This window comes from Calidris pugnax, unplaced genomic scaffold (genome assembly GCF_001431845.1).
Source record: "Calidris pugnax isolate Ruff unplaced genomic scaffold, ASM143184v1 scaffold50, whole genome shotgun sequence".
In the NCBI taxonomy this organism is placed as follows: Eukaryota; Metazoa; Chordata; class Aves; order Charadriiformes; family Scolopacidae; genus Calidris; species Calidris pugnax.
Genome location: NW_015090780.1, coordinates 753,085 through 765,253, shown reverse-complemented (window position 1 = coordinate 765,253; position 12,169 = coordinate 753,085). Strand labels below are relative to the sequence as shown.

The 12,169-nt window shown below is 63.0% G+C and overlaps 1 protein-coding gene across 1 annotated transcript; it reads left to right on the top strand.

Moving 5' to 3' along the window:
- The first annotated feature begins 3,101 nt into the window (after nt 1-3,101).
- Nucleotides 3,102-12,132, top strand: ANGPT4 (angiopoietin 4). The gene is made up of 9 exons (XM_014955179.1): nt 3,102-3,422; nt 7,944-8,099; nt 8,334-8,455; nt 8,871-9,103; nt 9,496-9,611; nt 10,203-10,304; nt 10,387-10,553; nt 11,149-11,279; nt 11,366-12,132. The coding sequence occupies exons 1-9, from the start codon at nt 3,102-3,104 to the stop codon at nt 11,524-11,526; spliced, it is 1,509 nt and encodes a 502-aa protein (XP_014810665.1). The 3' UTR covers nt 11,527-12,132.
- The last annotated feature ends 37 nt before the right edge of the window (nt 12,133-12,169 follow it).

Genomic DNA, 12,169 nt, shown 5'->3' with positions numbered 1-12,169 from the left:
GAGAGCTCCCGACTGGCTACCGCCGTGCTGCCCCGGCCACGTCGCCCCTGTTTTTCCATCCACAAAAAAAAATTGCACAATTTTCTTCTTTCCCCCCCTGCCCCCCTTCCCCCCAACACTCCTCCCATTTTCTTTTGAGACAATTTATGGCCTGTAAAACATTTCCTTTTCAGAAAATCCAATTTGCAGCGTCCAAAGCAATGCCCTGGGGCTCGGGGAGGGGGTGGCTTATTTTATTTTGCTGTTTTGCCTTCTCCCCCAGCCTGGTCGCTCCCTACCCTTCCTCCACGCAGGGTGGGATGGGGTTGATCCCAAGGGTTGCACCCTGTGCCTGCCTGGGTACTGTCCCCCCAGGGTTGGGAGATGTTCTGTCCCCATGGTCTCCTTGATGGCACGGGGATGCTGGGGTGCAGAACGTGCCACCGAGCTGCTCCAGGTGCTGGATAAGGTCCCCCATCCTCACTCACCGTCATGGAAGGTGGCTGAAGACCGTACCATCTCTGACAGCATCCCAGCCTGGTGCTCAGCATCCCCAGTGGCACGACTGAGGGCCAAATCCTGTCATCCTCAAGCTCAGAGGGCAGCGGGCACCCCAGGCTGGGGAGGATGCTGGGGACCGTGCCTTCTCAGTGCTCAGCATCCCCAGTGGCACAACTGAGGGCCAAATCCTGTCATCCTCAAGCTCAGAGGGCAGCGGGCACCCCAGGCTGGGGAGGATGCTGGGGACCGTGCCTTCTCAGTGCTCAGCATCCCCAGTGGCACAACTGAGGGCCAAATCCTGTCATCCTCAAGCTCAGAGGGCAGCGGGCACCCCAGGCTGGGGAGGATGCTGGGGACCGTGCCTTCTCAGTGCTCAGCATCCCCAGTGGCACAACTGAGGGCCAAATCCTGCCGTCCTCAGGCTCACGGAAGGGCTGGAGGATCATCTCTCCCCAGCTGGATGTGGGCACAGGAATTTTGGGGTGGCTCTGGCCATATTCTGGTCCAGGACAGGGGGTGCACATGCTGCAGCTGCAGCTGCCGGAGCGAATCCAGGCAGGGGATGCTGCTGCCTCCTGCATCCTCCAACCAGGATGCTCTGGGAGCAGCCACCTTGGCCACCTCCCAAATGTCACCTGGAGCTGAGCCCGGCTGTGCCAGTCTGTCCTGCCGAGCTGGCTGCCGCGCTCACATCGCCTGCAGAAATAAATGATGTATGTCCGGGAGGCACAGAAGGCTGTATCAGCATCTTTAACATGTGTTTTGCTCAAAATCGCTGCCCCAGCTGCAGGTGTCTCTATATTTGGGGCTTTCCCGGGGTCAGAGCCCCCCGTTCCTGCTCTAAGCGTGGGCAGGGGGAGGCCAGGTCTGGAAGTGGGGTGTCGGGGCTGCGGGGGCTGCGCAGACCCTTCAGGGTGAGAGCGCTGGGTGTCAGCATCGAGCCAGCCCCAGGCGCCCACACGAAGCTGCCGGAGCAGCTCCTCCGTTTGCTTAACATCAAATAAATGTATTAAACCTCCGGCATCTCTCTCGCCTCCCTCTTTTCCTCGTTTCCATGAAGCGCTGCTGGAGGGGGACCTGGATGATGGCTGTCACCACAATGTCACCCCTGTGTCCCCCTGGAATTGCAGCCACTGGCATCGGACCCCTCTGTCCTGTGCCCCTCGGTGTGGCATCCTGCCCTGCCCCCCAGGCAGCAGGGGTGTCTGGCGAAAGATTTTAATTTAAAATCTTTATTTAAAGCATCACCAGCATCACTTGGTGCCCAAGCCAGTGACAAGCAGCCTCACCGGGACCTCTGCCCCCCAGGTATTCTGGGCTCAGCTCTGCACCTAGGGGTTCGTTAAGCTGGTTGCTAATTGGGTGAGAGCAGCGGGTCTCACAGGGCCCCGCTCACAGGGTAATTCCAGTCCAGCCACATAATCCAGTTACTCTGAAGGCACAACCACAGCACACCATCACCGCAGGAGCTCCGGCGTTTCTCCTGGGGGGCCGGGAGCACCCCACTCACCGTGCAGCATGGTTCGTGCCAGCCATTCCAGCATCCCCAGCCATCCCAGCATGACTGGGACAGCAGAGCGTCCCTTCCCTGGTCCCAGAGCTGTGTGAGCAGCCTGGCATGCAGGGACACCCCCTGTGCCCCACCGTGCTGGGAGAAAATCACCCTCTCCTGAGATGCGTGGGCATTCCCATGCCCAGGGAAGTCCGCTGTTCTGTGCTATCCTGTCCCCACGGCTGTGATTGTCCCCTCCTGAGGGACCCAGCCTACATCTAACCCAGCACGTAGGCTGGCAGCAGTGGTGACCCCCAGTTTCTGGCACGCAGCCGTCCCAGCCCCTGGCAGACCCCCAAACTGGGAACTGGGCACCCCAAGCCATGGGCAGGGTCTGGCTGGGTCCTGCCAAGCTCCGCCTGGGACACAGCCCCGTCCTGGTCCCCACAGGCTCATCCCGTGGCCAGAGCAGCCAAATCCAGGCCTGGCTCCCTCCAGCGTTATAAATAGCCAGGACATGGGGAGGGAGCTCTGCTCCCTGGGATGGGGGTGTCCGGGGGGCGGTGGGTGCCAGCGGGTGCTGATGGAGGGGGATTTGTTTGGATGTTGTGACCGGAGGGGAAAGCTTGGTGCTGGCATGGGCAGCCCAGCCCTGCTGCCCACCCTGGGAGGTGCAATGAGCTGTGCAGAGAACGGCCAGGGGGGGCTGGCGGGTGCGTGTAACCGGGGGCGGGATGGGGGCTGCTTGTACGAGTGTGTGCGTGTGTGTGTGTGTGTGCGAGACATTTATAGATCACGTGTGAAACTTGATCTCCCCGCAGTGGGCTAGGAGGAGAGAAAAAAGATAGAAGTATTGTTTTTAAACAGATTTTTTCCTTTGTTTTTCTTTTTTTTTTTTTTTTCTTTTTTCCCCTCTCCCCCTGCGAGGGCTGCGGCCGCCTGGCGATAAAAGGCCGGGGCGGCCAGAGCCAGCTCAGAGGGAGGAAATGCCGAAATCGCAGCGTTTTGACTCGGTGACGAGCGCCCACTGACCCGTCCTGGCAAAAAAAGCCGCGTCGCATCCACCCGGGGAAGTGCCTGAACATCCCCGGCCGTGCCACCCCTCTCTCACCGTGGGGACCCCCGCGCCATGCGGGCTCTCAGCCTTGGCCTGTTGGCCCTGACTTGTGCCACCACGGCGTTGTGCGTGGCCGGAGCCCAGCGCCGGGCGCTGGAGGGGGGCGGCCGCCGGCGTTACCACCGGGTGCAGCATGGACACTGTAGCTACACCTTCGTGCTGCCCGAGGCTGACCCACCGCCGTGCCCACCTCTCCCCGCTGACCCCGGCCCTGCCAACGCGCTGCTGCAGCGGGACTCGCCAGCTGGCACCGCGCACGCCAGCCACGGGGCCACCCAGCGCCTGCAGCACCTGGAGAGGATCCTGGAGAACAGCACCCAGTGGCTGATGAAGGTAGGGTGAGGGGGGGGGAACATGGGGGGTACGGGCAACAGGGTGGCATGGGCAGGGGTCTGCTTCCAGCACCACCCAAGGGTGCAGCATCCCCACACCGGTTGCCCGCTACAGCTCCCTGCTGGCCCCAGGCAGAGCTGGGTGCAAGAAGGGGGGTTCATGCCCACCCAAGCAGCAGCAATGTGTCCAGGGTCAACATCTCCCCTGAGGGTTTGGGGCTTGATCCTGGCAGAGGGGGACGGGTGCTGGGGGTGATGCCGCTTGTGGATGCTGCAGGTCACCAGCGCCCACCGCTGCGGCTCTCTCACCCTGGCACAACTCCTCGTGGTCTCAACGGGGTTTGCTGTGCCAGGCATCCCTTGGGGCTCCACGCTCCTCATTTGGGGTCAGGATGTGGCTGTGCTGCAAAACTCTCAGGAAGGGTTTTGGCAGGCGGCAGAGCGAGGGACTGGAGGGCAGGGGCCACCGAAACCCCTCCAGCTTCATAATTTTCCCACTTATGGGATTTGCAAAACCTTCTGGCACTTGGTGAGATTTTGAGAGGGACTCGCGGATCCTGGGCAGCCCCACAGCACATGGGCAAGTGGGGGGGTGCAGGGTAGGGGGTGGTGGGGTGCCACACCAGGAGGGCTGCATGCCCACGGGGGTGCCCCCCACCCCGGCTCACCCCATCCCCGCCTCCCACGGCAGGAAACAGCATTTCCTTCCCAAGGGCTCGCAAAGATGGAGCCCCCATCTGTGGACCAGCACAGCCGCCTGCGTCAGACCCAGGAATAGCTCCCGGCCGGCTCGTCCCCGGGGGGACACCCCCTTGGGGGGCCATAAACCCCGGGTGCCTCTGCTGATAAGAGGCCGAGCGGCTTGTCCCCGGCTGTCACTGGTCTTCCAGACGAGCGGTGCCACCAGCACAGCTTCATCCAGGTCCTGAGGGTGTCTCATTGGGGTGCAATGGGACCTGTGTCCCTCTGCGCCCCAATTTCCTGGATGGTGCCCCCAGCTGAGCAGCGACAGCAGCAAGATGGTGTGTGCTGAGCTCCCACAGCGTTTGGGGCTGGATCCCGGGGCCAAACAAACTGAGCAGGAGGTCCCAGGGGTGACCTGTGCTGGTCACGCCGCTTGGAGAGTCTCTCCTGGCCATGGGGGACAGGGAGGGCAGCAGGAATGTGCAGGGTTGTCCCCTCAGCCGTCCTAGATGACAAATTCCTCAAAAGCTGTGAAAATGCTAAGCCACAACTTTGCTGAAAGCCAGCCTGGTGTGTCGCAGAGCAACGGGCAGGGCCAGCCACCACCCGGCTGGTGGCTGAGAATCTCCATCACTGCAGGACCTGAGGTCCCTTTGCCCTCACATCCCTGTGCCCTTGGGGTCGCTGTGTCCTGGGGTCCCTGCCCTGGGGTCTCTGCCTTGGGGTTCCCGCATCCTGGGGCCCCTGCCCCAAGGTCCCTGTGCCCTGAGGTCCCTGTTCCCTGGGGTCCCTGTGTCCTGGGTGCCCAGGCCGGCTCTGAGCTGCTCTCGGGTTGACGGCAGCCTTTGGACATGGGCTGGGGGTCCCACCACAGGTGCACGTGGCCCTGTCCCGCAGCCGGCAGCCACAGGCAAAGTGGGGCTGCACATCTGGGCAGCTGTGGGCAGCAATGCCCCACACCATAGCCCCAAGGAGTGGAAACAGTGGGGTAGTGGACAACTGGTACCCCAACCCATCCCGCAGCACGGCCCCTCCGGCAAAGGCAGCTTTTAGCTTCTTTTTTCTTTTTTCTTTTTTTTTTTTTTTTTTTTCTGTTGTTCCTTGGCTTTCCTAATTTAACCAGAGCTGCCCAGGGAGGCTTGTTTTGGTCGGACTCCAGGCCTGAACAAACAAACCAGGGCTCGAAGGAGGCATCGGGTTCGGGGACGGATTGTAAACAACATCACATCCCTGCCTGCTCTGCCCTGGCCCGGAGAGCCCTGTCGGGTGCCAGGGGGTAGGGGCCCTGCTGGCAGCCTCCTCAGCCCCCAGCACAGCTCTCCAGACCCCCTCGGGTACCCCCAGCACTCTGGGGTGCTGGGCCACCCTCCCCGTGTGCAGCCCCCCCCATGGCCAGGAGGGACAAGGACACGGTGAGGAGCAGGCACACGGGGACACATGGCTTCTGCTCACCGTCCCCTTGGCTGTTCCCATCTCAGGAGGAATTAATTTTAGTTCAAAGACAAATATCTGATGGTGCTGCCAGGTCTAAGGGGGGAGCCAGGGTGGGATGAGGTACGCAGTGGGGCAGCGGTATGTTGGCAGCTCTGGGGCACCTGTGGTACAGGGGCTGCTGCTCTTCATCCTGGTGGAGGTGCAGGGGTGCAGGCAGTGCATGGGGGGCTTCCCCCAAGCTCTGACCTGGGGACCCCCCAACCAGTGCTGGGAGGATGCTTAGAAATGCTGGGGCAGGATAGGGGTGGGGACAGGGGGGGATGCGGCTGCAAGAAGACAACAGCCAACCATGGGCAGCAGGTCCCCAGCACTGGGACAGCAGGGTGACCGGGGTTTCTCCTACTCTAGGGTAGCATTTTGGGGGGACCTGCAGCACCACGGTCCCCCACCTGGCTGCTCTGCCCTTCTTGGGGAGAAACAAGGCTGGTGGGACCCCTCCAAGCCCAGGAGAGCCTGGGTCACCTCATGGGGCGACGGGAGGACCACCATGGTTTCCCAGCCCTCTGCTCAGAGCCTGCCCCACTTGGGTGCCTTATGCCACCCACAGCTGGGGATGCCGTGCCCCCCTCCAAGCCCCAGTTGCTCCCAGGGCACTGCTGGGGCCGGGAGCTGGGGCTCCATCTCTGACTGCACTCAGCCCTCCCTGTGCCAGCCTGACCTTTTCCACGGGTATGTACTGCCCTCAGGCTGGGAGATATGTTTATTTTTAAAAAGAAAAAAAAAAAAAAAAAAGGCGAGATTGAGAGGGAGAAAAGGCCTCCCCGAGCTCTGTGAAGCAACAAGATTAACGACGTGGTTAAAGGGAAACTCTCCAGCAATCACTCAGCTCAGGGAAATGTTTTCCAGACGCGGCTCTCCGACCTTTCCCCGCTTCCTCCCCGTGAGCACGTTCCTGCGAGGGAAAATCCCTGGGGAAGTGGGGTGCAGGCAGCGCAGGCCGGGGTGCCCAGCCCTGGGACCCTCCTGCCCTCCACGGGTGCACGTGATGGGGTGATGGTTTCGCTGCTGCCTGTTTCTGGGGAGGAGGGAACAGAAATCTCTCTGCCAGCGAGATTTCATCATGTGCAAACAAGTGCAGAGCCCTGCACCCTGGCCCGCTGCCGGCCCCACTCCCACGCTGAGCATTGCTGCTGCTCGCTGTGGGGCTGAGCATCCCTGCATCGCTGCTGCCTGCTATGGGGCTGAGCATCCCTGCACTGATGCCTGCCGTGGGGCTGAGCATCCCGGCATCGCTGCCTGCCCACCATGGGGCTGAGCATCCCTGCACTGCTGCCTGCCATGGGACTGAGCATCCTGGCATCACTGCTGCCCTCCATGGGGCCGAGCATCCCTGCGCTGTTGCCTGCTATGGGGCTGAGCATCCTGGCATCACTGCCTGCCTGCCATGGGGCTGAGCATACTGGCATCGCTGCTGCCTGCCATGGGGCTGAGCATCCCTGCACTGCTGCCTGCCCACCATGGTGCCACTTGGAGAGCACCATCCCACCCCTGCCAGTCCTGCCTAGTCCACAACCCCACAAGATGCCTGAGGACATGGGGCTCTGCCTGCACCAGCTGGGAGGATGTGGAGGGAGCAGGATACAGGATCTGCAGGGACGGTGGGATCTGTGGGGCAGAGGGAGCTGAGCAGCCCCCGTCCCCTCTCTCTCTCTCGCTTCCCAGCGTGGGCGGCAGCGCGGCCCCTTCCGCTCCCCGTGGCCCCTGCCGAGGGACCGTGCCCCCGCCGAGGCCATCGCCCCGGGGAGGGACCGAATGGGAACCTCATGGCGAGGCCGCCAGAAATAGAAAAGCCTTTGGGAAAGGCGGCTCCCCCGCGGGCTGGGAAAGCGGAAGCGACAGCTCGGCCGTGTCCGCAGCCGGCTTCTTCCCAGCCCCGAGCACTTCCCCGTGGAGGGGCAGCACCGCCGGACACCTACCTTCCCCAGCCGACGGTGACCCCCCACCCTCACCATCCCCGTCCATGGGAAACTGGTGGTTGGGGGCTGGCAGCTGATGCTGGACTCTCCCTGCTCGGCACAGGCCACCCCGGCTGGGCAGCAGCCACAGTTTGCCAGCAGACCTGGGCAAACACAAGCCCGTGCCAGGTCCCAGCTGGTATCGCAGCTCAGGAATCTTGGCCGCGTGTGCCCGAGGTGGGGGGTCCCTGCTGCAGTGCAGCCCACGGGCAGCTCGCTCTGTCCTCCCGATAAGCTTCAAAGGGCTCTGAGATGGGTCGTGCCATGCTGAAACGCTCCCAGGGATGTGCCTGGGGCTGTGCCGAGCGGTGCCAGGCTCAGCTGAGGTGCCAAGGGAGGACCCTGTGATCTCCCTGAATGTCCCACCACATCCCTGCTCCCCTCCACAGCTGGAGAGCTACATCCAGACCAGCATGAAGCCGGAGATGGCGCAGCTGCGGCAGACGGCGGTGCAGAACCAGACAGCCACCATGCTGGAGATCGGCAGCACCCTCCTCAACCAGAGTGCTGAGCAGAGCCGCAAGCTCACCGACGTGGAGGCCCAGGTAGCGTCCCCACTCATGTCCCCACACATGTCCCCACCACCCTTGGGACCGTGGTGGGCGACATGGTTTCTCTGTTGCTGGAAGAGACGTGATTCCCCGAGGTGATGCGGGGTTTAATGCACTGGTGTGCAGAGGTGCCAGGGTTCTGTGCTAGGGAGCCATGAGCCTGGTGACACCAGGACATGGTGTGGCCCTGGCTGCTCACGCCAACACTCCCCTCCACTCCTGGGGCAGGTCCTGAACCAGACGTCGCGCATCGAGATGCAGCTGCAGGAGAACTCCCTGTCCACCACCAAGCTGGAGAAGCAGCTGCTGCTACAGACGAACGAGATCCACAAGCTGCAGAACAGGAACAAGTAGGGTCTGGGGTGACCTGGGGACCCCCACAGGCCCCAGACCCTGGGGGGAGCTGGTCTCTCCCACCCCATGAGCACAGCTGCACTTTGGGGGGGTTTGAACTTCTCCAAGGGCTGGCTGGGGTCCCTGGGGGATGGCACAGCCCTGGCACAGGCCCTTGGGCTTTGATTGCCCCTAAGTAAGCATGTCCCAGGCTGCGATTTGGTGGGTACGGCAGGGGATGAGGACAGCTCTGGGTGCCCACAGATGTGCTGATGGGTACTACATATAGGGCTACAGCTTGATATATATCCCTGCTAGATAAAGGGAGGGGTGGGACAGATGTGGGACACCACAACCAGGGTTGGGCTCGCTCCGTGCCCAGCTGCTTGGCACAGACACAGCCCCCCCATCACCACCGCCTCCCCCTTTCAGCATCCTGGAGGTGAGGGTGCTGGAGATGGAGACGAAGCACCAGGCGGAGCTGGCGGGGGCCCGCTCAGAGAAGGAGAAGCTGCAGCGCCTGGTGAGCCGGCAGAGCGGCACCATCGAGGAGCTGGAGAAGTCTCTGGTGGCCGCCAGCGCCAACACCAGCCTGCTCCAGCGCCAGCAGCTCCAGCTCCTGGAGTCGGTGCAGAGCCTGGTGCGCCTCGTCTCGCAGGGCAGAGGTGAGATGGGGTCCCCCCCCCGCAGGCAGGGTGCAGGCAGCGGGACGGCTCCGAGCCCTCCCCAGAGGGTGCCAGGGCACTGCACCGGCTCAGGCGTGGGTGACTTCAGCCCAAAAGTGAGCCCTGTGTTGCATCCAAGGAGCAGCTCCGAGCCTCCAGGGGAGGGTCCGTGTCCCCATCCCGTCCCCAGCCACGGCAAATCCCCAGGCTTAGGCTGGCGGCGGCCCCAGTGCGTCGCAGCCGCCTCACCCAGCCCCAGGGACGCGCTTTGGAAGAAAGAAAAATAATCCGTGGGCACAAAAACATCCAAATGAGAAGGGAAGAGCAACAAAACCAGGCAGGGCTGCGGGACCGGCAGGGTTTCTGCCGTCTCACCCTCCCCTCTGCCGCAGCCCCGCTGCCCAGGCAGGAGCAGCTCTTCCAGGACTGCGCCGAGGTGCACCAGGCGGGCATCCACACCAGCGGGGTCTACACCCTCCACATCGCCAACCTCAGTGAGCCCAAAAAGGTGAGCATGACCCCAAGAGGGCTCCCATCGCAACACCCTAGGGTGCTGCCTACCCCAGTGCCACCCTATGCACACTAGCACCATAACACAAGCGTTTTCTCCATGGGACATGACCCTGAGAGGGCTCCCACTGCAGCACCCTAGGGTGCTGCCCACCCCAATGCCACCCAGTGCCCACTAGCACCATAATACAAGAGTTATCCTCGTGGGATGGGCACATCCCAACCCCTCCTGCCAGGGCAGTGCCCCCCACCCCATCTGGCCATGAGGGATGAGCTACCTTATGGTTCAGAGGGGGCACAGACAGCAGCTGCCAGGAGAAGGGGCTTGCACAGGCTTTCGGATGGGGGGATAAAGTTGATTTTGAAGGCATCCCCCTCCCAGCCCACTCATGAGTACCATGTCCCAGCCCCTGCCCATAGTCAAAGAGAGAGGAGACTCCTCCAGTCAGGCACTGGGCATGGCACATGCTCGCCATCCCCTTGGCAAACTCTAGCACCCATGCTGAGCTGCCCAGCCCGGGGGGGTTAGGTACTCAGGTGCCCACCCCGAGCCTGCCCCACTCTGCAGCCCTGGCTCTCCCCGCTGCAGGCGTACTGCGACATGGAGACGGACCGAGGAGGGTGGACCGTCATCCAGCTCCGCACCAACGGCAGCCTCAGCTTCCAGAGGAGCTGGAGGGAGTACAAGCAGGTCTGCGCCCATCCTGGAGGTGGGGGGGTACCCCGGGGGCACCCCGAGCACCCCATGCTCACCCACCCCACTGCTTCCCCAGGGCTTCGGGGATGCGGCGGGTGAGTACTGGCTGGGTAACGAGGCCGTGCACCTCCTGACGAGCCAAGCACCCTACGCCCTGCGCATCGAGCTGCGGGACTGGGAGGGAGGCCAGGTCTATGCCCACTACGGGAAATTCCAGTTGGGCAGTGAGCGGCAGCTTTACAGGTAAGAGAAAGGCACCAGCCAGCCCTCCCCATCTCCAGCTGTCCCCGAGCCCCGCTGGCAAGGGTGGCCACGGGCAAGGGCTGGCACTGGTGCCCCAGGGAGACAAGTGGCCACGGGAGGTGCAGAGATCCCGAGGCAGGGATGTTGTTCTCCTGCCACCGGGCTTATGAGGATGGTGTGTGGTCCCAGGAACTTCAGCCTGGCCATGGGTGGGAGGGGTGGTGGGCAGCTGGGTGCCTTGGTGCTGGGCTGGAGATGGGACCAGACCCTGGAGATCCCCTGCACCATGCATCGCGAGCATGCACTGAGCAAACCTCCAGCAAAAAGGACTAGAGGAGCCTCAGGGGGATCAACCTCCACCCTTGGGGACCCCCAGGGCAGGCCCTCCAAGCTGGCAGACCCAAGTCAATCTGGACCTGCAGGATCTCTACCTGCATCCCTCCGTGCCAGCCCTTGCCCAGCTCATGGCATCATCCCATGGCCATCGACACCCCCGAGCAGGGCTGTGGGGCTTTGCGAACACCCCCCCAGCAGCAGCCAGCTGGTGTTGATGGTGGCCATGGCCATGGCCATGCCGTGCTGGGCCGGGTGGCAGGCTCTCGCTGCAGGACTACAGCGGCACGGCCGGGCAGCAGAGTGGCATGGCACTGCAGGGCACCCGCTTCAGCACCCGAGACGCCGACAACGACAACTGCCTCTGCAAGTGTGCCCAGATGCTGTCGGGAGGTGAGCGAGCCAGGGGGGGATCCCCACGCAGCACCCATGGGTGCCCACCTGGGATGCCACCTTCCCAGCCTGCTTCCTCCTCGCAGGCTGGTGGTTCGATGCCTGTGGCCTCTCCAACCTGAACGGCATCTACTACCCGGCCCGGCACAACATCCGCAAGCTCAACGGCATCCGCTGGCACCACTTCCAGGGGCCCAGCTACTCCCTGAAGGGCACCCGCATGCTGATACGACCCGCCAGCTTCTAGCACGCCGGTGGCCAGTGCGGCACCACAACCGGTGCCAGCCTGGCACAGAGGGAGGGGGCCAGGAGGGGGCTGGGAGAAGGGACGGCTGGGGGAGACTGAGCCCTCCCAGCCGCTGCAGGGAAGCTTTTCCCTCAGTTACTATTTTTTTACTATTTTCTATCCCCTCCTCTGAGATCCTGTGGAGCAGGGCTGAGCCTCCAGCTCCCCACGCTGCCTTCTTCACCCAAGGATGGGGGTCCAAGACCCCCCTGGGATCCCCTGCACGCCCAGCCTGGCTCCAAGGCACAGCGGGGGCTTTGCCTTTTCTGTAAGTTTTAGGGCATTGCAAAGCCTCCACTGTCCCACTTTTCCCACAGGATTAGGGGAGCTGGTGAAGGATGGGGGTTCCTGTGAGTGTGAGGGTCTGGTGCCATCCTTCCTTCCCGTCCTGCCTGGGCATGGCCCAAGCCACCATCCCCACCCATGGCACCAGAGAGACTGCTCCTTGCAGGGCTGGGCTGGGCATTTTCGGCCCCTGGGGTGGGTGGGAAAAGCAGGGAGGATCTTTGGGGACCCTGGGGGGACTGTCCCTGTGCTGAGATGTCCAGCAGCCCCATGCTGGGGGAGGTTTGAAATGGGGCTGGAGGTGGGAGGAGGTGGGAAG

Bases quoted from the DNA above. Each gene is read 5' to 3' on its own strand.
- ANGPT4 (XM_014955179.1), top strand. From the start codon at position 3,102: ATGCGGGCTCTCAGCCTTGGCCTGTTGGCCCTGACTTGTGCCACCACG. The intron at 8,456-8,870 runs GTAGGGTCTGGG...TCCCCCTTTCAG, and splicing joins AAGCTGCAGAACAGGAACAA to CATCCTGGAGGTGAGGGTGC. The intron at 11,280-11,365 runs GTGAGCGAGCCA...TCCTCCTCGCAG, and splicing joins TGCCCAGATGCTGTCGGGAG to GCTGGTGGTTCGATGCCTGT.